The sequence below is a fragment of the Megachile rotundata genome, chromosome 10 (assembly GCF_050947335.1).
Source record: "Megachile rotundata isolate GNS110a chromosome 10, iyMegRotu1, whole genome shotgun sequence".
NCBI lineage: Eukaryota > Metazoa > Arthropoda > Insecta > Hymenoptera > Megachilidae > Megachile > Megachile rotundata.
Genome location: NC_134992.1, coordinates 11,965,739 through 11,992,549, shown reverse-complemented (window position 1 = coordinate 11,992,549; position 26,811 = coordinate 11,965,739). Strand labels below are relative to the sequence as shown.

General features: G+C 41.7%; 2 protein-coding genes across 10 annotated transcripts in view; both read left to right on the top strand.

Annotated features, from left to right (window-relative positions):
• Positions 1-26,811, top strand: part of RpS11 (ribosomal protein S11) — a 352,472-nt gene that overhangs the window by 152,460 nt on the left and 173,201 nt on the right. The gene's annotated exons all lie outside the window — the stretch shown is intronic.
• The window catches only part of sano (CABIT domain-containing protein serrano), a 224,240-nt gene that overhangs the window by 160,436 nt on the left and 36,993 nt on the right, over positions 1-26,811 (top strand). For 7 of the 9 annotated variants that reach the window (XM_076536256.1, XM_076536249.1, XM_076536251.1 and 4 more), the window contains 2 exons: positions 14,923-16,755; positions 17,129-17,324. In XM_076536256.1, coding sequence (XP_076392371.1) covers positions 15,071-16,755; positions 17,129-17,321 — 1,878 coding nt within the window. In that variant the 5' untranslated portion in view covers positions 14,923-15,070 and the 3' untranslated portion in view covers positions 17,322-17,324. The remainder of the gene's footprint in view (positions 1-14,922; positions 16,756-17,128; positions 17,325-26,811) is intronic. The other 2 variants (XM_076536255.1, XM_076536250.1) reach the window with 1 other exon arrangement.

The window sequence follows — 26,811 nt, the reverse complement described above, 5'->3', positions numbered from 1 at the left end:
GAAGTAATAATTCCTCAAATGTGAATAACTCAATTTAACATTGGAACTACTAGATGCACTTCTAAATTGAAAATAAATATGACTATGACTGGGGAAAAAAATATAAATACATACTGAAGCATCACCTTATGAAACCACTCTGTAATTCTAAAACACTACTGAAATTTCAGGGAGTTCAAAGAGTTCGATTACAGTTCACATATGTGCTAGAGTACACTCACAGTCCAGAGGAGTATAACAAGTATGAAAGAGCGTATAGTCGCTCTGAAACAGTGTATAATAGTTCTGAAAGAATGTACGGTACCTCTGAAAGAGTGTATAGTAGCTCGGAATGTATAGTCACTCTGAAAGAGTGTATAGTCGCTCTGAAAGAATGTACAGTCTCTCTGAAAGAGTGTATAGTCGCTCTGAAAGAGTATATAGTCGCTCTGAAAGAGTGTATAGTAGCTCTGAATGTACAGTATCCCTAAAAGAGTGTATAGTCGCTCTAAAAGAGTGTATAGCAACTCTGAATGTACAGTATCTCTGAAAGAGTGTATAGTACCTCTGAAAGTCAGCAGACACCCTCAGCGGTATCAGCAGAAACTTTTGATCAAGTTTCCCAGAAAATTGAAATTAATGTTAAAGTTTGATTCGACAATGTATAAGTATCTCCCCTTCAACGAGCGTCTAGCTTGCGATGGATTTCAATCCGTGCAAGCAGTCGGTTGATCGTTGAAACCAGAGCGAAGATTACGTGGCAGTTTAGCGGAGGATCCGATTTAGTCCGGCGTGGAGGCATCAAGGCGTCACGGCGAGTGTTCTCGCGTCTTTGCAGTTAATGCATCACAATCATCGCGGAACCAGAAACAAGGCCCATCAGCGAAGCTTGAGAAACCTGGTCCAGCTATGATGGATGGAGACGTTCTTGCTGGTCGCATCACGAGGAAGTTATTACGAGAGGGTGACGAGCGCTAGCTCGCGCCGAAAAAACGCGGAATCTCGAGCACATTCACCCTCGAAAATCGTTTCTTCTTTGTTAAACCGTAATTGGTTAACGAGCCTTCGTCAATTTTGCCGGATCTTTTTTCTTATCAAATTTCGATACTTTCCTGTTATGTTCCTCCGTTTCTTTCCTGTTTTGAGAATCAATTCAGAGTGATTCTTTAATGGTCGCATTAATTACCATTGTGAAAAATGTTGGAGTCTGTGGATACTCAAGGTCTGAAAGTACTAACACTGTGATATGAAGATACTCCAAAAACATTTGAGTCTATGAATGTTATACTTCAGTGTAATGAATGTAAGGACCTTGTGATTTTAAGTGGAAAGATCCAGGGATGTTGGAACTTAAGAACACTGTGATCTGAAGATACTCCAAAAACATTTCAGTCTAGGGATGTTATACTTCAGTGTAATTAATGTAAGGACCTTGTGATTTTATGTGGAGCGATCCAGGGATGTTGGAACTTAAGAACACTGTGATGTGAAGATACTCCAAAAACATTTGAGTCTATGAATAGTAATACTTCAGTGTAATTAATGTAAGGACCTTGTGATTTTATGTGGAGAGATCTAGGGATGTTGGAAGTTAAGAACGCTGTGATCTGAAGATACTCCAAAAACATATGAGTCTATGAATGTTATATTTCAGAGCAATGAATCTAAGAATATTGTAATTTTAAATGAAGAGATCTATTAATATTAGAATCAAATAATGTCCAAACTTACTTCACACTCGCTTATCCCCACACAAACAGTGTCTCCCTATAAATTTTGCACAGTGCAAAATAATTTTTGCAGAAAAATTAAAAAAACGTATCAGCTCCGAGAAGAATATATTCCTCACAAATCTTGCACAGTGCAAATCTTCCCAAAAAACGTATCAGCTCCGAGAAGAATATATTCCTCACAAATCTTGCACAGTGCAAATCTTCCCAAAAAACGTATCAGCTCCTAGAAGAATAAATTCCCCGCAAATTTTGCACAGTGCAAATCTTCCCAAAAAACGTATCAGCTCCGAGAAGAATAAATTCCCCGCAAATTTTGCACAGTGCAAATCTTCCCGAAAAACGTATCAGCACCGAGAAGAATATATTCCTCACAAATTTTGCACAGTGCAAATCTTCCCAAAAAACGTATCAGCTCCGAGAAGAATATATTCCCCGCAAATCTTGCACAGTGCAAATCTTGTCAAAAGAAGCATCAGTCAAGATCAGATTCCTGAATTCGTCCGCAAAAACCGCGCAATCAAGTAAAAAGCGAGGAAGAAGAACCGCGTTGGTTTTTGCAAAGCGACGTCCTGTTTCATGGTAAAATAGGTACGCGGCTAATTGTATGTTATTACAGGGACGAGCGTATGCAAAAGACGGGGCTAGGTAGCGTCCTGCTGGCACCGAGGACGAAACGACGAAATAATTAACGAGACCGTAGAACGGAAGGCGTGTGTTTAGTCTAATAGAAATAATTGCTGTTGACCGGAGCAAGATGAATGAGCGCGATGGCCGTTTTTTTACGATGTTTCTCGATCGGCGATTTACGGGGGAAACTGGTCGCCGTATAAATTCGTCTGCCTGATTTAGAAACGTTCGATCGATACATCGCGACGAGGCCTGACACCTTGCAGATACGTATCTTGATTGCCAGCGATAAAAATATCGGTGACTGGCGATCTTAAACGTTGCCTCTCGTTTTCTTCGGGCTACGTCAATCTCGAATTTGCATACCAGTAATTAATAAGAATCTTTCTTCTGACTGAAGTGGTTTCACGAGGCGTTGAAAGCTATTGGTTGTTCTTTCTTATCGAGGAGGAGGGAACTCTGTGGTGTACCATTTAATGTCGAGAGCAGGTGTCACGGTTACAATTAAGATTACGGTGGTGACGGGCGAAGGGCTTCGATTCCCTATTTATCGCGTTTGGCATTTTGTGAATTTCTGTATTTGGGAATTTAGAGATAGAGAAATTTGGGATTTAGGAATTCGGCATCTAGGGAACTTAGGTCTAGAGATTTAGGGTCTAGGAATTTGAGATCTAGGGAATTTGGGATCTAGGAGATTTGGAATCTAGAGAATTTGGGATCTAGGAGATTTGGAATCTAGGGAATTTGGAATCTCGAGGAATTGGAATCTGGAGAATTTGCGATCTAGGGAATTTGGAATCTAGAGAATTTTGGATCTAGGGAATTTGGAATACAGAGACTTTGGGATTTAGGGAATTTTGGATCCAGAGAATTTGGAGTCTAGGGAACTTGGAATCTAGAGAATTTGGGATCTAGCGAATTTGGAATCTAGGGAATTTGGGATTTAGGGAATTTGGGATCTAGGGAATTTGGAGTCTAGGGAACTTGGAATCTAGAGAATTTGGGATCTAGCGAATTTGGAATCTAGGGAATTTGGGATTTAGGGAATTTGGAATCTCGAGGAATTGGAATCTACAGAATTTGGAATCTAGAGAATTTTGGATGTAGGGAATTGGGAACTAGGTAATTTGGAATCTAGAGAATTTGGAGTCTAGGGAACTTGGAATTTAGAGAATTTGGGATCTAGCGAATTTGGAATCTAGAAAATTTGGGATTTAGGGAATTTGGAATCTCGAGGAATTGGAATCTAGGAAATTTGGGATTTAGGGAATTTGGAATCTCGAGGAATTGGAATCTAGAGAATTTGGGATTTGGGGAATTTGAGAACTAGGGAATTGGGAACTAGGTAATTGGCAACTAGGGAATTGAGAACTAGGGAATTGAGAACTAGGGAATTGGGAACTAGGGAATTTAGAATGTAAAAAATTGGGGATCTAGGTAATTGGTGATCTAGGGAATTTGGGATCTAAGAAATGCGGGATCTACAATAGGTAATTGGGGTCTAGGAAATATAGAACATGTCAATATAGAACGTGACATTATAGAGCCTACCAATACACAACGTGAAATTATATAACATGGCAATACACGACGTGACATTATGGAACATATATGAAATCTCACCCAACAATATTCTCGATTCTAAAGTTCCATTACTAAATTCCCACTGTATAATTATAAAATTATAACGAAGTAGTAATAAATTGTTGTTTCATGGTAGATAAGGAAACACGGTGCATAGTTACGTATGCACATGTATCACGGCAGGGTACTCTTGAATTTGTAATCAAATTCAAGACGGTGTAGCCGCACGTCGCGGTTTCAACGTACGTGCACCGACGTAATTAGATTAATACACCGCGAAATTGGATTAAGAAAGCAAAATGGAGGCGCACAGATACGACAAGTTTTTTCGTGAGAACACCACCAGGGTTAATTAAGACCCGACAGGCCGGGTGCAAACGACTTGTCACGTACGCGAAGCCTACCTTCTTTCCTGTTTCCTTCTCTCTTTCTCTTCCCCTCGGATCTTCCTTCTAGTAGTTTCTCATTTTTCGTTTTTCTGTCACTGTAAATCTTGTGAACCTTTCTTCGATACCTCTGCGCTGCAGTTGCCATTTGCTGTAGAATTTTTGTATTTTGTGTTGTTTGTTTATTGGTATACCATTGGTAGTAAATAATTTGTAGACGGATTTCTTTTTAGTGTGGTTGAATTTTGGTATCGTTTGATGCGTTGTTTCAGACAAATTGGAGGGGTTTGGTATTTTAACTGGTAGCTTTGATTGACTAGGTGATGTATTTTTTATATTGATAACTATACAGGGTGTCTCATAAGTAGTGTCCTAGTAATGATAATATACAGGATATCTCACAACTAATGTAACTCTCTGAATAGGATGGTGGGGTTCAAGATTCTGAACAACTTTTCCCTTTGCGAAAATTCGATCTGAAGCTTCGTTTTTGAATTATTAAGGAAAAACACGGACCAATCAGAGCGCGAGGTTTTCGCGCGCTCAGCCGCTAGGCGGAGCTCTCTCGCGTCTGCACACACGTCTCGCGCTCTGATTGGTCCGTGTTTTTCTTTAATAATTCAGAAACGAAGCTTCACATCGAATTTTTGCAAAGGGAAAAGTTGTTCAGAATCTCGAACCCCATCACCCAGTCCTGAAAGTTACACTAGTTGTGTCCAAAAAAAATCCTCTTCATAAACTTTACTTAACAAATATTCAGATTTACTTTCTCCAAGGTTGAATATAAACAAGGTTGCCTATGAATAAATACCTCCTCTAATTTACACATAAACATATACAGAAACACAATATATAGAATTAGCATCGAAACAATGTTACAGTTTTAATCCATGGCCTTTTATCTATCGTGTCGAATTCCCATGTCATGCTTTGTTCGCGTTATCCTCGGCGGGCATGTAAATCATTTGCAAAATGGACGTGTGCGACTCGGAAAGAAAGAACCTGGGGATTAGAAGGGAGGAGAAGATACCGATTATGCTAATTCGCCACGGGCGTGGCTGGAAATGTGATTACCCGGACGAAGACTAATGCGCGTTGGCCTTGGGAATTTTCAGCACGTTATCAGAGCAAAGCTGACAGGGTCGTGAGACGCCATTTCAACCGCATGCAAATTCTTCGACGTTCAATTTCGTTCGACCTTGTATCTTTTAATTAAACGTTTCGAACTCCGTTCATTTCGTGCTGGTTTATTCGTCCTGGGAAATGATACTGTGTAGATAAAACTTGCAGTAGTACAACACTGCGATTTCCACTACTAAGTCTTATTTTTCCTCTGCAGACTTATTAATTATTTTGCTTTCAATGTTACTGCTTATACTTTTCGTTATCAATTGTTATTTTATTTTCAATTATTATTTTGTTATTTTATTTTCAATTATTATTTTGTTATATTATTTTCAATTATTATTTTGTTATATATTATTTTCAATTATTATTTTGTTATATTATTTTCAATTATTATTTTGTTATATATTATTTTCAATTATTATTTTGTTATATTATTTTCAATTATTATTTTGTTATATTATTTTCAATTATTATTTTGTTATATATTATTTTCAGTTATATTGTAAAGTATTATGCCATTCAAATGAAATAAATTCATGTGAAAATATAAATCATTTGTCAACACTTATTATGCATTTATTAATATGTAGATTAATGTAGAACTATTCATGGTGTTACATGATATATACTGTTACTGAGTTCCATAAAAGAAATATCATTCCCAATGAAATTCATTCATCTTTTTTATTCATTCAAGATCCTTCCTTTGATCTCTCACAATTTACCCAGACTTGATCATATCTTCGACCTCTGACAATTTGCTCAGAATAGACGTCTTATAATGTCTATCTAAATAATCAAACATAGTCAGTTGAGAACCAATTCCAGCTTACAGTCCCAACTTACAGTCCCAATTTACAGTCCCAACTTATAGTCCCAACTTACAGTCCCAACTTACAGTCCCAACTTACAGTCCCAACTTATGGTCCCTACTTAGAGTCTCAACTTACAATCCCAACTTACAGTCTCAACTTACAGTCCTAGCTTGCAGTTTCAGCTTGCAGTCCCAACTTACAGTCTCAACTTACAGTCCCAACTTACAGTTTCAATTTACAGTCCCAACTTACAGTCCCAATTTACAGTCCCAACTTACAGTCTCAATTTATAGTCTCAACTTACAGTCCCAACGTACAGTCCCAACTTACAGTCCCAACTTACAGTCCCAATTTGCAGTCCCAACTTACAGTCTCAATTTACAGTCCGAACTTACAGTCCCAGCTTACAGTCCCAGCTTACCCAGAGATAAAACTAGAATTACACGATAAAATAGGTGAAAATAGGGTGAGGGCACGCGTATATCGCTACACGAGGACAATCGTTGCTGTGTCGAAATCGAGCGAAACAAAAGGATCGTAGAGACGTGTTGGCGCGGCGTGATGGTGGTAGCCGTAGCTCGTGGTGCCACGGTGAAAGCTGCTTCGGGTTCTGCGGCATATAATTCGAGGGCATGTCGATAAATCAGCCCGCGAGAGCGAACGAGAGCGAGATCGAAGGAGAAACACGGGGAGACGCTGTGCGTTGCGACACGAGCTCGTCTATTCGTGGGCGGCTCGTGATATTCTCTGCAGCGTCACTTGCGCGTGTACAGTCTACAACAAATCCCTTCAATTACTTGCCACTATTTTTCATTTATTTTTTTGCTAATTTGCATATCAGAGTATTTGCAAGTTCTTCGTTGTACTTCGTTAAATTTCCATATTAAATTTCAAAATCTGTGTTTGTACCAAAAGTTTACTTGAATGGAATTAAAAATTCGTTGAATGGAAGTAAAAATTCGAGAACTTAAAAATTTGCAAGTTTAAAATATCTAAGAAAGTAGAACGTAGAATTTCAAAAATTATGAAAGCTACTTAAACTTCAAACTGACGCTACGCATGACTCTATGTGAGTGACCCCCTTGCAGTTACCCATCTCACATTCTATCGTAGCGATCCAAGCCGTTCAGCTACAAACTCCGACTAATTCCTATTCACGCATACAGGAACCGTGTAACAATAAAACATTACGATTAGACGCTGTGTTTCCCGAGTTTGCGACACCGTTCGTCCGTCCGTAGGCGTCTCCTATATATCGCCATCGGGCTCCGATAAGTATCGTACAGGCCATCGAGACCCGACGATCCCCTAGTCTACCTCAAAATCTTTAATCGTATATTTTCAAGAACAATCCCTATCTGTCCTTCGAATCTCGTTCTTCTTAGATCCAGTCTGCTCTGACCAACTTCTGCTACCAGTCACCATCTTTACATACCAATGAAATGTATTCACAATATTTTCTCCTCTCCTCGTTATCAAAAGAAGGAAGTCTTTTTTGTCTTTCTCATTAATATTAGATAGACTGTTTGATAGACTGATGAACTGTTTGTTCATCAGTAAGTAAGGCATCCTTCATGATACACAATGTGGAATCTATAGGAAAATGGATGCCTTCAAAAGAGACGTACGCCATATTGTCACAAAATCAGTTTCAAACTTCCTGTCGCAGTAGACTTCATGAGAAGTAATTAAATTCAATTGGTAGACTGTAATTTGTTCATAAGTAAGGTATCTTTCGTAAGGTACAATGTGGAATCTATAGGAAAATGGATGTCTTCAAAAGAGACGTACGCCATATTGTCACAAAATCAGTTTCAAGCTTCCTGTCGCAGTAGACTTCATGAGAAGTAATTAAATTCAATTGGTAGACTGTAATTTGTTTATGCGCAAGGTATCCTTCGTGAGGCACAATGTGGAATCTATAGGAAAATGGATGCCTTCAAAAGAGACGTACGCCATATTGTCACAAAATCAGTTTCAAGCTTCCTGTCGCAGTAGACTTCATGAGAAGTAATTAAATTCAATTGGTAGACTGTAATTTGTTCATAAGTAAGGTATCTTTCGTAAGGTACAATGTGGAATCTATAGGAAAATGGATGTCTTCAAAAGAGACGTACGCCATATTGTCACAAAATCAGTTTCAAGCTTCCTGTCGCAGTAGACTTCATGAGAAGTAATTAAATTCAATTGGTAGACTGTAATTTGTTTATGCGCAAGGTATCCTTCGTGAGGCACAATGTGGAATCTATAGGAAAATGGATGCCTTCAAAAGAGACGTACGCCATATTGTCACAAAATCAGTTTCAAGCTTCCTGTCGCAGTAGACTTCATGAGAAGTAATTAAATTCAATTGGTAGACTGTAATTTGTTGATACGCAAGGTATCTTGCATGATGCACAATGTGGAATCTATAGGAAAATGGATGCCTTCAAAAGAGACGTACGCCATATTGTCACAAAATCAGTTCCAAGCTTCCTCTCGCAGTAAACTTCATGAGAAGTAATTAAATTCAATTGGTAGACTGTAATTTGTTCATACGCAAGGTATCCTTCGTGAGGCACAATGTGGAATCTATAGGAAAATGGATGTCTTCAAAAGAGACGTACGCCATATTGTCACAAAATCAGTTTCAAGCTTCCTGTCACAGTCATAAGAAATAATTAACCCTTTGACTGTTTACAAACAGCAACTTTAAAACTTAGTTAAAAAATTAAATGAATTTCCTTGAGGTTATTATTTCTTTACCAATAACTTCCACTATTGTTTGTTTCACAATATTTATACATCACACATGTCATATTATAGAATCAGTTAAAAAATGCTTATTTAAAATTATTGTATTAAATATAATGGTGACTGTGAGTCACCTCTCGAGCGCAAAGTTAAACTCAGCTTCCCAAAGACATAGTGACATGTTCATAGAATATCCAGACGGAAATTCAGGATTCAAAGTATGAAGACTATTTAACATAACCCAGTTACGTCCTTGGTCCATGTCAATTGCCTTCGTACTTCATATCTAGTGAACACGTAATCTTCCTCAGAACGAACGTCATATTTTTACACAACTTGAATCATTCTGACATTGAGTCGTTGACATTTTGACTCGACGTTGAGTCCTCTAAACATATCTCCCCTCGATGACCAGTCAGATTCCCGTTCGCTCACGGTAATTCGAATCCGTTAACGCTATCGTCCGACCAGCAACGAATGTTGTATCCAAGAAAGAGGGAAAGAGAAAAAAGCTGAGAACTGTAGAGGATCAAAGATCACGCTCTCCCGCAACGGGCCGTCCCCTTGAGAAAGATGTCTCCGAGCGTAGGATTGCTCGGGTGTACACTCCCATCGAGCCACGGTGTGTATCGGATACAATGCGATCCGTCCGTTCCCGTATCGCGTAATCGCCTTATCAAGGGAACACGCAGCCCGTACCAGAGGAACTTAACGGTTTCCTGCGTTCGATCAAAGCACCGTTCCCAGAGAAAAATTCCAATACAAATTTGCATGGAGCCGCTAGAATCCAGCGTGAAAGAAGCTTACGTGTGTTGTGCGCCAGCTGAACCCTGTACAGTCCACTGCAAATATACTGTTCCCTAGGGATCAGATGTTACCTGGCTTTACGGGACATGGTCTAGTTTCATCATTTTTCTTTGGGAGATTTGATAGTTTGGGGTTTGGGATATTTGGAAGTTTGGGAATTTGGGAGGTGGAGGATTTGGGAGTTGGGGATTTGGGAGTTGGAGGATTTGGGAGTTGGGGATTTGGGAGTTGGAGAACTTGGAATTTGGGGATTTGAGAATTTGGGGATTTGGGAGTTGGAGGATTTGGAATTTGGGGATTTGGGAGTTGGAGAACTTGGAATTTGGGGATTTGGAATTAGGAGTGTTATAGAATTTGGGGATTTGGGAGTTGGAGGATTTGGAATTTGGGGATTTGGGAGTTGGAGAACTTGGAATTTGGGGATTTGGGAGTTGGAGAACTTGGAATTTGGGGATTTGGGAGTTGGAGAACTTGGAATTTGGGGATTTGGGAGTTGGAGAACTTGGAATTTGGGGATTTGGGAGTTGGTGGATTTGGAATTTGGGGATTTGGGAGTTGGAGAACTTGGAATTTGGAGATTTGGGAGTTGGAGAACTTGGAATCTGGGGATTTGGGAGTTGGAGAACTTGGAATTTGGGGATTTGGGAGTTGGAGGATTTGGGAGTTGGAGAACTTGGAATTTGGGGATTTGGGAGTTGGAGAACTTGGAATTTGGGGATTTGAGAGTTGGTGGATTTGGAATTTGGGGATTTGGGAGTTGGAGAACTTGGAATTTGGGGATTTGGGAGTTGGAGAACTTGAAATTTGGGGATTTGGGAGTTGGAGGATTTGGAAGTTGGGGATTCTGGAGGTAGAGGATTTGGGAGTTCGAGGATTTGGAATTTGGGGATTTGGGAGTTGGAGAATTTGGAATTTGGGAATTTGGAATTGGGAGTGTTAGAATTGGGTGTGTTTGCAGTTTGAAGGTTTTGGACTTTAGGGAGGGTCTCAGGAATTTACATAGAGGGCGAGATTTGATTTGATCATTTCTCTTTGTGAGATTTGCAAGTTTGAGGTTTGAGATATTTGCAAATTTGGGAATTTGGATGTTTTTGGGGTTTGAGGGTTTAGGACTTTGAAGGTCTCGGGAATTTACGTAGAGGACGAGGTTTAATTAGATGATTTTGCGATTGGAAGATTTCCGAGTTTGGGTATTCACCTAAGAATGTGGAATTTGCATGTTTTCAAGATTTGAGGGTTTAGGACTTTGGAGAGGGTCTCGGGAATTTACGTAGAGGACGAGGTTTAATGATTTTGTGATTGGAAGATTTCCAAGTTTGGAAAGATTTAAGTGAGTTAGAGGAGGATCTGAAGAATTAAGTGAGTTAGAAATCTGGAAGCTTGATGGCTCAAAAGCCCAAGAAATTTCGATGTTCACATATTTGGAGATTCATAGATTTTACGGTAGTCAGAAATTCAAACATTTTGAACTCTGACCATTCGCTATTAGAGAGCTAACTGGCTGCAGAGGATTAAAAATTTGAAGATCCAGAAATTCATTAATTTAGCACCCTAAGGAAACTTGTCACTCACCAATGTAGAGATCTACTGATTTTATCAGAGAAGTTTGAAAAGTTAGAACACTAGACATTCGTCTTGCAGATCAGTAAATTTGAACCTATTAAAAAAGTTTAAAAATTAAAAAATCTCGAAATTCATTAATTCAGAACCCTAAGGGAACTCGTCACTCACCAATGTACAGATCTACTGCTTCTATCAGAGAAGTTTGAAAAGTTAGAACACCAGTTATTCGTCTTGCAGATCAGTAAATTTGAACCTGTCAAAAAAGTTTAAAAATTTAAAAATCTAGAAATTAATTAATTCAGAACCCTAAGGGAACTCGTCACTCACCAATGTACAGATCTACTGATTCTATCAGAGAAGTTTGAAAACAACACCAGACATTCGTTTTGCAGATCAGTAAACTTGAACCTATAAAAAAGTTTGAAATATAAAAACTGTCTAAAGTATCTACGATCCAAAGACTGCGTTGCAGGCGAGTGTACAAGAATGTAAGACAGAGAAGAGTGTGTCGAATAACTTCCTAGAGGCGCGCCTGTCACGACGCCCCGGGTCATTGGTCACCCCCGTGCTTATCTACGGCTGGTTGCGGGCCATCTCCTGGGCCCCTTTCAGACGGCTCGATTTTCACCGCGCGATTTCATTATCCCCTTGATTCCTGCCATCTACGTACATACGTAGATATACTCGTACGGTATGCACAGTCTCTTCTGAATGGGCCTTTCACACGGCCCGCGATAAATTGCCCGCGGGATAGTTAGAATGCGAGGCCTAGAACGGACTTCCGTGTGTGGGCTACCAAAGCGGTTCATCTCTTTATTCCCTGATTCTTGCCTACTTTTCTTTTCTTTCATTTACTCTCTTTACTTGGCGGACTTTTCTTGCGGTGTCACGCGTTATTTCGCCATTTTGTTACTTTTATTCATCTGTGAGCTCTGTGTCGTTTTTATTGTATCTTTGTGTGGCTTTTGCATCTGCAAATCTTTAAAGTTTATCATGGAATTTTGTAAAGTTGATGTACATGTCTGGGACAGTTTAAAAATTGGGTGAACTTGAAATTTTGGTGCGCACACCTTTGGTCATTTTTCGGTGCTTTCACATTTTACCTGAGAGGAAACCTAACGGTGTGAAGAGGAATTTGGTGATTTGAGGATTTGGGGATTTGGGAGGTGGAGGATTTGGGAGTTGGGGATTTGGGAGGTGGAGGATTTGGGAGTTGGGGATTTGGGAGTTGGGGATTTGGGAGTTGGGGATTTGGGAGTTGGAGGATTTGGGAGTTGGAGGATTTGGGAGTTGGAAGATTTGGAATTTGGGGATTTGGGAGTTGGAGGATTTGGAATTTGGGGATTTGGAAGTTGGAGGATTTGGAATTTGGGGATTTGGGAGTTGGAGAATTTGGAATTTGGGGATTTGGAATTGGGAGCGTTGGAATTTGGGGATTTGGGAGTTGGAGGATTTGGAATTTGGGGATTTGGGAGTTGGAGAATTTGGAATTTGAGGATTTGGGAGTTGGAGAATTTGGAATTTGGGGATTTGGGAGTTGGAGAATTTGGAATTTGGGGATTTGGAATTGGGAGCGTTGGAATTTAGGGATTTGGGAGTTGGAGAATTTGGAATTTGGGGATTTGGAATTGGGAGTGTTAGAATTTGGGGATTTGGGAGTTGGAGGATTTGGAATTTGGGGATTTGGAAGTTGGAGGATTTGGAATTTGGGGATTTGGGAGTTGAAGAATTTGGAATTGGGAGCGTTAGAATTTGGGGATTTGGAAGTTGGAAGATGTGGAATTTGAAGATTTGGGAATTGGAGAATTTGGGATTTGGGGATTTGGAAGTTGGAGGATTTGGAATTTGGGGATTTGGAATTGGGAGTGTTAGAATTTGGGGATTTGGGAGTTGGAGGATTTGGAATTTAGGGATTTGGGAGTTAGAGGATTTTGAATTTGGTGATTTGGGAGTTGGAGAATTTGAAATTTGGGGATTTGAGAATTTAGGGATTTGGGAGTTAGAGAATTTGGAATTGCGAAATTTAGAATTTGGAGATCTGAGAATTTAAAAATTTAGAATTGTGGATTTGGAATTTGGGAATGTGAGAATGACGGATGTTTGTAACGCATTTGAATCACGCGCGATTGACCTGATAGGCGATTTTCGGCTGATCGACGATCGATATATGCGAAGTTATACGCACGCCGTTCTTTTTCGTCCTTCTTTTTGCGTTTCCGTTTGATGACGAATCGCAGTATGTTACAGTATGTATTATTAACTATTATTAATAAGTATATTTAGTTTTTTACAACAACAGAGAATATGCATCTGCAACAATAATTTCTCTATAAAGCTCCATCCGAACTGAGTTCATGTTTATGAATGGTTCACACAGTAAAACAACAGTGCTACGCTAAACAAACGAAATCGATAATTGCCACCATAAAACGTCTACAAGCCACAAAGTGACCACGATTTATATAATCCGTCGCGTTATCCGATACACGTTGTAACAGGGTATGTAACACGGAAGCCTATGTAGCGGGAGGATACCGGGTTCCCAAAGCGTCGTTACGACACCGCTGAATTTCCGTGGCTATCGCGGCATAACCGTGAAGCAATTCGTCCGAGGAATCGTTTAACGCGGACCCTAGCGATGCTCGAGTCACGATCGTTACTTTCCTCGCCCGGTCAGATGTTCTCTTTAGAGAAATCCGAAACAATCGACGGCACCGCCCATTTACGAACACGCTCGTTAGGTAACGAGCCTTCGAGATATTCGCCGTAGATCGTCTACTTTAATCGTCGGTTACGCTGATGATGCGAACGCCATGAGGAAGTAACGGGAAACGGGCCTCACCCGACCACTTTGACCCGCTAAAGAGAAAATATCGCCTCGCTGTAGGGGAGATTGGCCTAAGGACTACGCGAAAATAAGTCTCGCTTATTCTTTGAATGCAAGCATTTGCTGGTGAAAGTCGGACAACCGAAGGGGAAGACACACGATCCAATTTATAGAAATTCACTCAACTGTTCATCTAGCAGATAAAATCATGCCATACTGATTTATGTTCTATACGTGCTATTATGTATACTCGGTACATACATGTCGGGAAGAAGATACCTCACATTTGTGTGCATACTTTCTATCTATGTAATGGATTCATAAATAACTTTATATCTATGTAACAGATATATAAAGAACTTTATATGTATGTAACAGATATATAAATAACTTTATATCTATGTAACAGATATATAAAGAACTTTATATCTATGTAACAGATACATCAACAATTTTATATCTATGCAACAGATACATAAACAACTTTATATCTATGTAAGATATTATATATAAAGAACTTTATATTTATGTAGCAGATATATAAATAACTTTATATCTATGTAACAGATATATAAACAACTATATATCTATGCAACAGATACATCAACAACTTTATATCTATGCAACAGATACATAAACAATTTTATATCCATGTTCATTGCACGTCTACATGTATGTCTTCGTAGAAATAGGAAAAGGATTAAATTTGGTTATCAGAAGGTAATGGGTCCTCGGTTCAGTTGCAGATGGAGCATAGAGGCTTGCCGTCCGATCAGCAGGAGTATCAGTAGCGGTCAGCGATCCTTGGGGCCCTGAGTGGGCCCTCTCGACGTTCCCGTCGGTGGCAGGGCCCGCGCTCGCGACGGTGGGCGGCGTTGTAGCGCCGCGATGGCCGCGACGGACGGTCAGATCGTGGTTGCGGCGGCACGTTGGGCCGAGGAAGCGACGTACTTGCGTGAATTCGTGTCCAAGTATCGTCTGCCGGCGGTGATCAAGATCACTAAGGGCCAGTACGGTGGTCTGGGAGTGCCGACCCTACCGGCGCCCAGTTTGCAGAGTACGGCCCTGTTGGTGTCAGCCGGACGTCGCCGGAAGATCGTGGCACAAGCGGTGAAGATCAAGGAAGGTCGCAGGGTGGTAGGCGTGGGGCCCAGGCTGGCTATACCGGACTCGTACGCGGGCTACTTCGAGATCCTGAGCGAGGAGGGCAGAGCGGTGCGCGGGATCGAGTCGGTGAGCGAGCTGTGTCGAAGATGCCCGGAGGAAGGAGCGCTGGTGCGGGAAACCGTGCGGGGTATAGCCTGCAGAGTGGACGACGAGTCGGGCATAGTCGTTCCCGAGGGCACGAGGCCCCTGGCTGCCGGGGAGACGATCATGACTGCCGGGGAAGTGAGTCTGCCCGGTCGCGGTAGATTTCTGCGCTGCGTCGACTGCCGGGGCGAGAGCGTGCTGCTGGGCATGGAGCAGCGTGGTCGTTTCAGCGCGCTCGCCCGCGAGGACAACATCAGCGGCGTTCACACGGCCAGAGCGCTGCTCAGCAAGCGTCTGCCCTTGACCGTCAGACTGGTGCACGGTCAGCCACCCAGAGGGCTCAAGTCGTCGTCGCAGTTCGTGCCGGAGCTCAGGCTGTTGTCCACGTTCGAGGAGGAGCACGTGTTCGCGTTGCCGTTGCAGCGGGAGGGTGCGGCGGTGGCGTTGCCTCTGGCTGCTCCGTTGAAGCTGGTCAAAGCGAGGAACGAGGAGGCGCTCAGGTCGATGCAGGAGTTCACGAGGCTGGTGGAGCGGGCATCGCGTATCGTCGCCGACGTGGCTGATCGCGCGCACGTGCTGGACGGACGTCTGGGCGAGAGCAAGCCCTCCAGACAGACAAGAAGCGGTTCGGGCTTCCTCAGGCGGTCCTCGACCAACTCGGACAACGGCCCGTTGAGTCATCACAGAAACAGCGCCGGCCATCATCATCACCATCATCACTATCATAGCAACGGACACCAGGCGTCCTCGGGACACGCGGGATACAGGGACGAGAACCGCGTACCTCCTTCGGCCTGCACGGAGGAGTACGACGAGATCGATCAGATCTATGACTACGTCCGCGGGTTCGCGCCGTTGCCCAAGAGCGTCAGGTTACCGTACGAGACCCCTTTGCCCGGACCCCAGGGCTCTAGCCCGCCTCTGACACCCGTCACCGTCACGGTAGCGCCTTTGCTCGACGACAGACCGGAACCGCCGCCTATCGAGACCATTCCGACCAAGAAGATCCAAGCGGAGAAGAGAACGAGGCGCGCGGTCAAGGAGGCGCCACAGCCCAGGCTCGAGAAACCACCGTTGGCCAAACTGTACGTGAAGAACAGCGGCACTCAGAGAGGTCGCCCTTTGATGAGGCAGAAGAGCGCGTCGCCGTTGAAGGAAACGCCTCCTGGGTACAAGGGAGGCTCCCCGCTTTTCAATATCCGATACAAGAGCCTGACCAACCTTCAGCAGGCCATGGAACTCGACGGCACTCTGGACTCCAGTCATTCTGGAGGGAGGACGTCGGGGGACTCCGGTGCTGGTGCTAAGCTACCGGAGAAAAGGTACGTATGACTCGCATGTTTCAGGTAGATACACCAGCAAGAATACGCGAGATTTCTTTGTATTGTGTATCATTGGAGAAAATATGACGCGTGGGAAGACATAATACCTCCTCGCTTTTCTGTGATTCTGCTACCAGGTATACCAAACAGGCACCACATGGCGCTGATCGATTTTAATTTTTCTCGAATGATACATAATACAAATTGGTGCTACCTTTTATACTGTCTCCAGTTTCAACTAGAGCTTCCCCAGTTTTTTTCCCGGTTTTCATACTTTGCAACATAATTAAAGAGTCGATTCGAAGAAAGAGAGTTACGAGTTTGAAAGTTAGTTTTATGGGATAAACAATGGCGTCCTTGATCTATTCCCCAGATCGCGGCGTCTAAGCAGACCACGCTCGCTGACGAATTTAGTGTGGGAGCTTCGCGGCGGAAGTGGCCTTGGTTGCGCGAGACCGGAAACACCGCCACCAGCAACAGCCGCGCCACTGCCACCGACTAAATGTGGACCACGTCTGGCTGTCACCGTGGTGGCACCCCGACGTGTCGGCACGCTCTACCTCTAACTCGTAAGTACCATTCTCAAGCGTAATCACCATCGACTTGATGTACAGATAGCCCCCATGTGTACTATTCTCTCAAGAGGTGAGACAAGTCCTGAATGAAGCGCAGCTGATTAGATCAAAACAGCAGAGATTATACTTTCATTTATGCTTCCAACAGCTGTTTACATCAGTCAGAAAAAGAAGAGTAGTCTAATATTAATATCGATCATAAACTTGTTACTAGAAATATTAAAAGACTTTAATGTAGTCCGACATGAAAATGTTGGTGCAAATACTGCATGACTTTAATGTTGACGAGGGTCTAACATAAAAATGCTGGCACAGATATTACCTGACTTTAATGTTGACGAGGGTCTGACATAAAAATGTTAATACAGATATTACTTCAACATTGATGAACATAAAAATGCTAGATATTAAGAAGCTGTTAAACTATAATTTTAAAATAGCCTATCTACCCGTCGAACATTTTAATAAAGTGTGCACATTTTCTCGACACGCCTGTGTTGTTCCTGAGAAGTCAGATGACATGGTGCAACTATCGAATAAGATGGTGTATTAAGGATCTCTGGTGTCACAGGCGATTACCCCAGTCACTGTTTAAGAACGTTGACCGGGGAAAAACTGAATGTTAACATTTTCACATCCGTCGGTATTCTAATCGATTACCATTACCTAGCTGCAGTAATCGCAGCTTCCCTCGTTAAGTCGTTGTTTTTTTGCCCCGGTGAACGATCACTTTGTCGCCTCGTAAACCCGTGAAGAAAAAAGAAGACGTCACCACGGTGCTTTCGAGTATAATCACTGTACTATTTTCCAATGAGATTAATTTCCTCGCTGCTACTTTATCGGGTTGCACGGTCGAGGTTGCAATCAGCCAGGAAAGGCGTGCACCGGTTACGACGCAGTTAGAGCGTACTTTGTCCAGGAATCGTTAAATTTACAAGATCCAGCTAGGTCGATCCTTTAACGAAGCATTTTACTGGCCGTTATAAAAGGCGGCCAGGTGTTTCCCTATTGCTCACAGTCCTTATTCGTTTAATCGCTCCTGATCGTCATAATCGTGTCTAGGAAACGCATCTGTGCCATCCAGGAAATAATTTCTGTTATTGCTAAGCCCTGGTAGGTTCATTTATTCGACGATTAACGAGGACGAATTCAGGGCAGTCTAATGATAACGATTAGCTTTTTTAACGCTGCAATACAGTTATTTCCGGTTTCTAGGAATTCTTTTGCTCGAAGGACTTTTCCATACGTAAATTTTATCGAGGTTCAGGCTTTCTGGTTAGGTTTGCTGGGTTTTGGATTTAGGTTCCATTAACTTGGTTCTGGTTATTTTATTTTAAGGTACTTCCAAGAATTTAAAGCTCAAAAAATTTCCAAATTCCAAAGCTTCCAAATTCCCAAGGACATTCTTAAAATTCTTAAATACATAGTCCACATTTCACACAAACTTAGCCATAACTAAAATGAACACTCAACCCAATCTCAATTACCGATCTCAACGATTAATTTACAGAAAGGATCTGCCTTCTGATATTGTATCTACCTTGTGTTTTATAAATATCAAGTTCTGAAGTGGTATAAAATATCTTTCCAGACGAACTTCAACCCTCGTACAGATTAAATGTGGATCATATGTGAATGACGCTTACCAAGCGGAACGTACTCAAGTTAGTCATTCGATGGTTTTTAATCGACTGATTAAGTAATTAACTCGTAAACCTCCAATGTTCCGCTATACGGCCAAGGGTATCTATAAAACGTTTTATGAGCGACACCTTTCTGTCGGGTTCGCCAGCTGATGAAGCTGTCCTGTTAGCGGCACGAGGAAATCGTTCCCTAGTTTGCTTCCGTCGTTTAATTAACAAGAGCTCCTTCCACCAAAATAGAAAACTTCCAATCACTGTATTTTATCGGACTCTTAACTTGACGTTGTAAAATCACGATCACTTGTTTGAAATTAGTTTTCGCTTGGGCTGATGATGTTGGTGTTGCAGTTTGGGATGTTGGAGATTTAGGGATTTGGAGATTTAGGGATTTAGGGATTTAGGAATTTGGAAATTTGGAGATGTGAAGATTTAGAGATTTGGGGATTTGGGGATGGAGGGGGATTTGGGGATTTAGGGATTTAGGGATTTAGGGATTTAAGAATTTAGGAATCTGGACATTTGGAGATGTGAAGATTTAGGGATTTGGGGATGGAGGAGGATTTGGGGATTTGGGGATTTAGGGATTTAAGAATTTGGAAATTTGGAGATGTAAAGATTTAGAAATTTGGGGATTTGGGAATGTGGGGATGGAGGAGGATTTGGGGATTTAGGAATTTAGGGATTTAGGGATTCAAGAATTTAGGAATCTGGAAATTTGGAGATGTGAAGATTTAGGGATTTGGGGATGGAGGAGGATTTGGGGATTTAAGGATTTAGGGATTTAGGGATTTAGGGATTTAGGGATTTAGGGATTTAGGGATTTAAGGATTTAGGAATTCAAGAATTTAGGAATTTGGAAATTTGGAGATGTGAAGGTTTAGAGATTTGGAGATTTGGGAATGGAGGAGGATTTGGGGATTTGAGGATGGAGGGGGATTTGGGGATTTAGCGATTTAGGGATTTAGGAACTCAAGAATTTAGAAATTTGGAAATTTGGAGATGTGAAGATTTAGAGATTTGGGGATTTGGGGATGGAGGAGGATCTGGGAATTTAGCGATTTAGGGATTTAGGAATTTGGAAATTTGGAGATGTGAAGATTTAGGGATTTGGGGATGCAGGAGGATTTGGGGATTTGGGGATGGAGGGTGATTTGGGGATTTAGCGATTTAGAGATTTAGGAATTCAAGGATTTAGGAATTTGAAAATTTGAATATGTAAAGATTTAGAGATTTGGGGATTTGGGGATGGAGGAGGATTTAGGGATTTGAGGGTGGAGGAGGATTTAGGGATTTAGGGATTTAGGTATTCAAGAATTTAGGAATTTGTAAATTTGAAGATATGAAGATTTAGAAATTTGGAAATTTGAGAATTGAACATCATAGCAAGAACTATAATAACAAAAACATTTCACATCTACCCCTTGCCAACCTATGAACCTAACCCATGTAACTAGATAACATCGATATCGTTTTCCAGCGATTCCCTCCAAAAAGAAACAGCAGTATGATCAGAAGCATCGTGACTCGAATTTCCCAATAAGCCAGCATGCAAGAAGCAAGTCGGAAACGAGTGTCGGACACGAAGGTGTTCCGAGTATCCCACGAGGTCGAAGCCGCTCGAGTCATCATCATCGTTGCGGACTCCTACGAGCAAGAAATCCACGGATCGTCTCGCTGACGAGCGTGGTGCACGCGAATTTTCCTCGCGGTTTCTGCGAGCGGAGAAAAAAATTCCCAAACTAATGACATTGCGCAACTGGAAACTTTCGTTGCGCCGTTCGGACCCGTATTGACCTTCGCGAGGCAAGAAAGCCTCGTACCGCCTGACGAGCGTGATGCACGCGAATTTTCCTGCGGCTCTTGCGTGCAACGCTTACTTCGATTAAGGGAAAGTGTGAAGGAGGGACCTAACCACTTCCTTATACTTGTTTATTATATTCGAGGTACTGCTATTACTCTTCGAATGTGGAAGCTGTGGTTTATTCAAAATTTTTTCTATACAAACATTGTTTATGAAATTGTTTATTTTTTATGTTGTGGGCGAAGAGCAAGATTGGAACAGGTCTGCTGTCAAGTATAAGACTTGAACAAATGAAGGTGTAGAATGTACTAAAAACGTTTGAATAATGTAATGTGGCATGCAGATGCAAGAGGATTAATAGGGATATCACTAAATAAAATTGATATTAGAACACTAATGAAGAAAGTAGTACAATAAAACGTCTATTAAAGAAGTTACTGTAAATGTCTCACAACTAGTGTAACTCAGAATCTCGATGGGGTTTGAAATTCTGAACAACTTTTCCCTTTGCAAAAATTCGATGTGATGCTTCGTTTCTAAATTATTAAAGAAAAACACGGACCAATCAGAGCGCGCGACGCGTGCGCAGGCGCGAGAGAGCTCCGCCCAGCCGCTAAGCGCGCGCAATCTTCTCGCTCTGATTGGTCCGTGTTTTTCCTTAATAACTCAAAAACGAAGCTTCAGAGCGAATTTTTGCAAAGGGAAAAGTTGTTCAGAATCTCGAACCCCGGCAATTCCAAGAATTACACTACTTGTGACACATCTTGTATATTTAAGGTGTGTCACTTCTGTAACAGTTTTATTGTACTACTTTCTCCAAACTCAATTTTCGTAAAGGAAAATCCTATTCAGAATCAGCTACCCCTTTCAGAGACACTAGTTGTGAAACACCCTGTATATCAGTGTCGAATAAACACGTCGTGGTGCACCGGCTACCGGAAGAATCATCCGCGGTACTCACCTTCCCGCTGGTTCCCCCTATCTATCCTATCGTATACTTGGCTCTAACTATCTCCGTGTACAAGATAAGAATCTACCATAGACTTACTGACCAGTCCATTAGTATAACCCTAAACGAAACGTACATTATCGTCGTCCTTTCTCCCTTACACCGTTCTTCCAGGCGTTGCAAGTGTACCATCGATTGATTTAATTTCACAGTCTGATAGATTCTAATAAGCCGCCGTGCGATAAGGGCAACAGCTCAAAACGGTAATTAAATAAACGAGCCTAAAATGTCAATACATATTAGCCGGGCGAGCAAAATCATCCGTGTATTAACAAGAAACTATCTCACGATGAAGGATGGATGAACCGTTACCGGAGGATTCTGTTTATCATCGAGCATGCTCGTTTCACTTATCAGCGCCGGGTAATTATTAACACCTGTGGATTTAGAGGCTGTACCCGTTCCGAGTTAACGTCGACCGGTTTCGAGCATTTTTTTTTACTTTGAACGGCTGACCATTCGTCGACTTTTCTACTTCTCTTCTGGGATTTACCACTGTTATGATAATTGTGTGAGCGCTATTCTGATTCAGGATTGAGGATAGTGGAGACATTTTTATTTTGGAGAGATTTAGGGGTACGGAAACCTCGATGAAGGGAAAGGTAGAGGAATAGTCAGGAGAAGAACAAAATCTAAGCTAGAGAAAACTTAAACATAAGGGAATGTTTTAGAGTATGTTCAGGGTATTAGAGAAGCTAGACCTAATACCTAAGTCCCGTTAAACCTAAATACGTCTTAGCACTCATACTCTTACAACAACGCACAGTAGAAATATCAATATATGGTCCGCCCTCGATCTCCGTAATCAAACCAAATCCTACCACGAATTAAACCAGTACACTCTTCCAAACTAAATCATGTCCGACCTCCTTTCAACCACGTCACAAGTCAGTCCACAAAATAATCACACCAAAAAGCAAAGGCACAGTGCTTGCAGTAGAGGTCTCGTGTAGAAGTCCTTAAAATGCCCGCACAGTTTAAAAACAGTTACCAGTTAAAAACCCTGTAAAAGCTAGTAAAATATTAAATATTAAAGGTTGTAAAGTAGCGTGTAAACGGGGGATGGTTCTAAAAGATATCGAGACTCGTTTCCTCGCGTCAGTGGCAACATTCTTGCGAGCTTACGAGGCAATATACGAGGATGTGTGACGTGAGATCGGTAGGAGAATAAGAGGAGGAAGAAGGGGACTGTTCTGTGGCGAAATTGTCCGGCAACCTTCCGCGGCGTGTAGGTAATTGGCCTCCGCGTGGATCACGGTTAATCGAAGCCCATCTCTTTTTCTACGCTCTCGGCCCTTAAGCTTCCTTTTGCTTTGCTTCGCTTTCTTTCCGTGGCAGCGGCCGACGCGAATCGAACGAATGGATTCCACGGTAAAACGTGAACCGATTGTGGGTAGCGAATTAGATGATGAAATAAGTAGCGAGCCTAATGACGGAGAACGGGTCAAATGGAAAACTGTACGCTGGATTTTCGAACTTTTCAGCCGTGTCGGGAATCTGATGTGCTACCTGGTTCGTTCCTGGTTCTACGGATATACGAGGAATTCGCTGATTTTGTACGCGTGTTTGCAGTTGCGGGATGGGTTTAGGGGTGAATCGTTTCTAGGTGTTGGATTTAGAGGTCTTCTATATGACATAGGTTGAGAATAGGATGTGGTGATGGTAGATGATGAGTGTCGATGAGATTGGATATTTTCACTTATGGGGATGTGGGGTTCGAGAGATTGAGGAGTTGGGAATTTGGAGGTTTGGAGATTTAGGGATTAGGGGAATTTGGGGATTTGGGGATGAGGGGATAAGGGGATTTTGGGGATTTGGAGATTTGGGGATTTAGGGAATTTGAGGATTTGAGGAATTGGGGGGTCGAAAGTTGAGAATTTGGAAATTTGGGGATTTGGGGACTTGGAGAATTTGGGGATTTGGGGATTTGGGGATTTGGGGATTTGGGGATGAGGGGATAAGGGGATTTTGGGGATTTGGAGATTTGGGGATTTAGGGAATTTGAGGATTTGAGGATTTGAGGAATTGGGAGGTCGAAAGTTGAGTATTTGGAAATTTGGGGATTTGGAGAATTTGAGGATGAGGGGATTTTGGGGATTTTGGGGATTTTGGGGATTTGGGGATTTGAGGATTTGGTGGTTTGGGGATTTGGGAATTTGAGAATTTAAGGAATTGGGGGGTCGAAAGTTGAGTATTTGGGAATTTGAGAATTTAAGGAATTGGGGGGTCGAAAGTTGAGTATTTGGAAATTTGGGGATTTGGAGATTTGGGGATGAGGGGATTTGGGGATTTGGAGAATTTGGGGATTTGAGGAATTGGAGGATCAAAAGTTGAGTATTTGGAAATTTGGGGATTTGAGGATGAGAAAATTTTGAGATCTGAGGCACTGCGAATTTGGACATTTGGGGATTTGAGGAATGGGGGGGGGGTTGGAAAGTTGAGTATTTGGAAACTTGGGGATTTGAGGAATCGGTTGATTGAGACTTCGGGAATTTGCAAATTTTGGAACTTGGAGAATTAAAGGTTTTTCTAATCTGCAAAATTGAGGAATTAGGGATTTGTGGAATTGGGAGATTGACGACTTGCGTGTTTGGAAATTTGAGGATTCGGGTAATTAAGAGATTGAGAAATTGGAAATTTAGGAATTTTGAAACTTGGAGAATTTAAGGATTTAGAAAATAAGGAGTTTCAACAACTGAAAACAGCTTTTGCTAATCTCTGAAGTTTGGAGAATTCGGAGACCTTGAGGATTGTGAACATTGAGAAGTGTTTAAATCTTGAAATTTAGAAATTTTGTAGGGTACAACTCTAAAACTTCGTACATCCATATGTAGAAACCTGCGAATTTAAGCATAGGTCCACAATTCAGTGATTAGCTGAAAAAGATGTAAGACTTCTGCAAAGTCTGCTTCTATTCAAAGCAGTAGAAATATATTCCGATCCGGGAATCCTGGCAAAGAAAATATGGATGTTTTAGAGTATCCATGGTGCACGTAGTGGCGGTTACCACCACCCATTTACATCATCGCCATGTTACGTAGAGATCGTCCTTCGGCTCATCTGGTCGGGTCCAGGCTCCTCGGAGCATACACTTACTGTTGGCCGTGTGTACGTGCATATTTGTGCGTGGGCGGAGACCAGTAGCCGGCTCGCAGCACGGCCGGTTGATCGGCCTGTTGGACCGTGACGTGCCAACCACTACCACTTTATTATTACTACTATGCACTGCCGCGCATTACTCTCGAGGGCCCGTGTTCTCCGCTCGGCGTGCACCTACACGCTCTCGCGTGTCCGTCCGCTCGGACCAGGCTTTATTACACTTGCCTCGATCGTACGCGAGCCACGCTGCTTGCTACGCATCTTCGTGTATATGCGAAACAGTGCGAGGAATATCACTCTTGTTATATAGCAAGATCTTCTGTGATAGCGAGGTTCGGTTGGTCAAAATATTCTTTAAACCCGGAGCTCAGTACTTACCTGTGGTCTTACGAATATATGGTTACGGCAAAATAACGCGAGGAATATCACTCTTGTTATATAGCAAGATCTTCTGTGATAGCGAAGTATAGGTTCGGTTAGTCAGAATATTCTTTAAACCAGGAGCTCAGTACTTACCTGTGGTCTTACGAATATATGATTACGGCGATATAACGCGAGGAATGTCACTCTTGTTATATAGCAAAATCTTCTGTAATTGCGAGGTGGATAGGTTCGGTTGGTCAGAATATTCTTTAAACCAGGAGCTCAGTACTTATCTGTGGTCTTACGAATATATGGTTACGGCGAAATAACGCGAGGAATATCACTCTTGTTGTATAGCAAAATCTTCTGTAATTGCGAGGTGGATAGGTTCGGTTGGTCAGAATATTCTTTAAACCAGGAGCTCAGTACTTATCTGTGGTCTTACGAATATATGGTTACGGCGAAATAACGCGAGGAATATCACTCTTGTTGTATAGCAAAATCTTCTGTAATTGCAAGGTGGATAGGTTCGGTTGGTCAGAATATTCTTTAAATCAGGTGTTCAGTACTTACCTGTGGTCTTACGAATATATGGCTACGGCGAAATAACGCGAGGGACATCACTCTTGTTATATAGCAAAATCTTCTGTAATAGCGAGGATAGGTTCGGTTGGTCAGAATATTCTTTAAACCAGGAGTTCAGTACTTGTCACCTGTGGTCTTACGAATATATGATTACAGCGAAATAACGCGAGGAACATCACTCTTGTTATATAGCAAGATTTTGCTTCTGCAATTGCACAGTGGATCGGTATGTTCGGTCGGTAAAAATATTGTTTAAACCAGATGTTCGTAATCAGTACTTGTTACCTATGATCCTCGCGATATATGGACATTACGGCAAAACAACACGGGGAACATCACTCTTGTTATATAGCAAAATTTTTCTTCTGTAATTGCTCAGTGCATACGTATGTTCAGTTGGTAAAAATATTGTTTAAACCAGATGTACATAATCAATATTGTTACCTATGATCCTCTCAATATATGGACATTGTGATCCTCGCAATATATGGACAAAGTCTGCAATTATACTTTGATTATATACACATGATATTACATTGATTACAGCAATATTTAAATTCTAGTCTGAAGTACATGCATAACAAACATAAATATGCACATAAATAAAATTTTTTACTTAACAAGTATGTTGTATGATTTTCATGAACATAAATACGTATATTAATTTATGTTTTACGTTCCGCTTTTTCTTCATTTTTAATTTCAAAGTAAATGTCCATATACAGGTCACAATACAAAAAATCATTTGATAGTTCGAAATACATGCAATTTTATTTCGAACTGATCACCGGTTTCTCGTGCAGCGAATCATCCAATCAGAGAGGTAGAATCCGTAACCAATATGGCGGTACTCATCCCCAGCTATTAAGTTTTACCCTCTTTGGGGTTTTGAGTTCCGCCCATATACTCCTGGGTCCGATCACGGGTTCGATCGTTACATAGTTCCATGGTCCCATGGTTTCATCCATAATCCCATGGTTT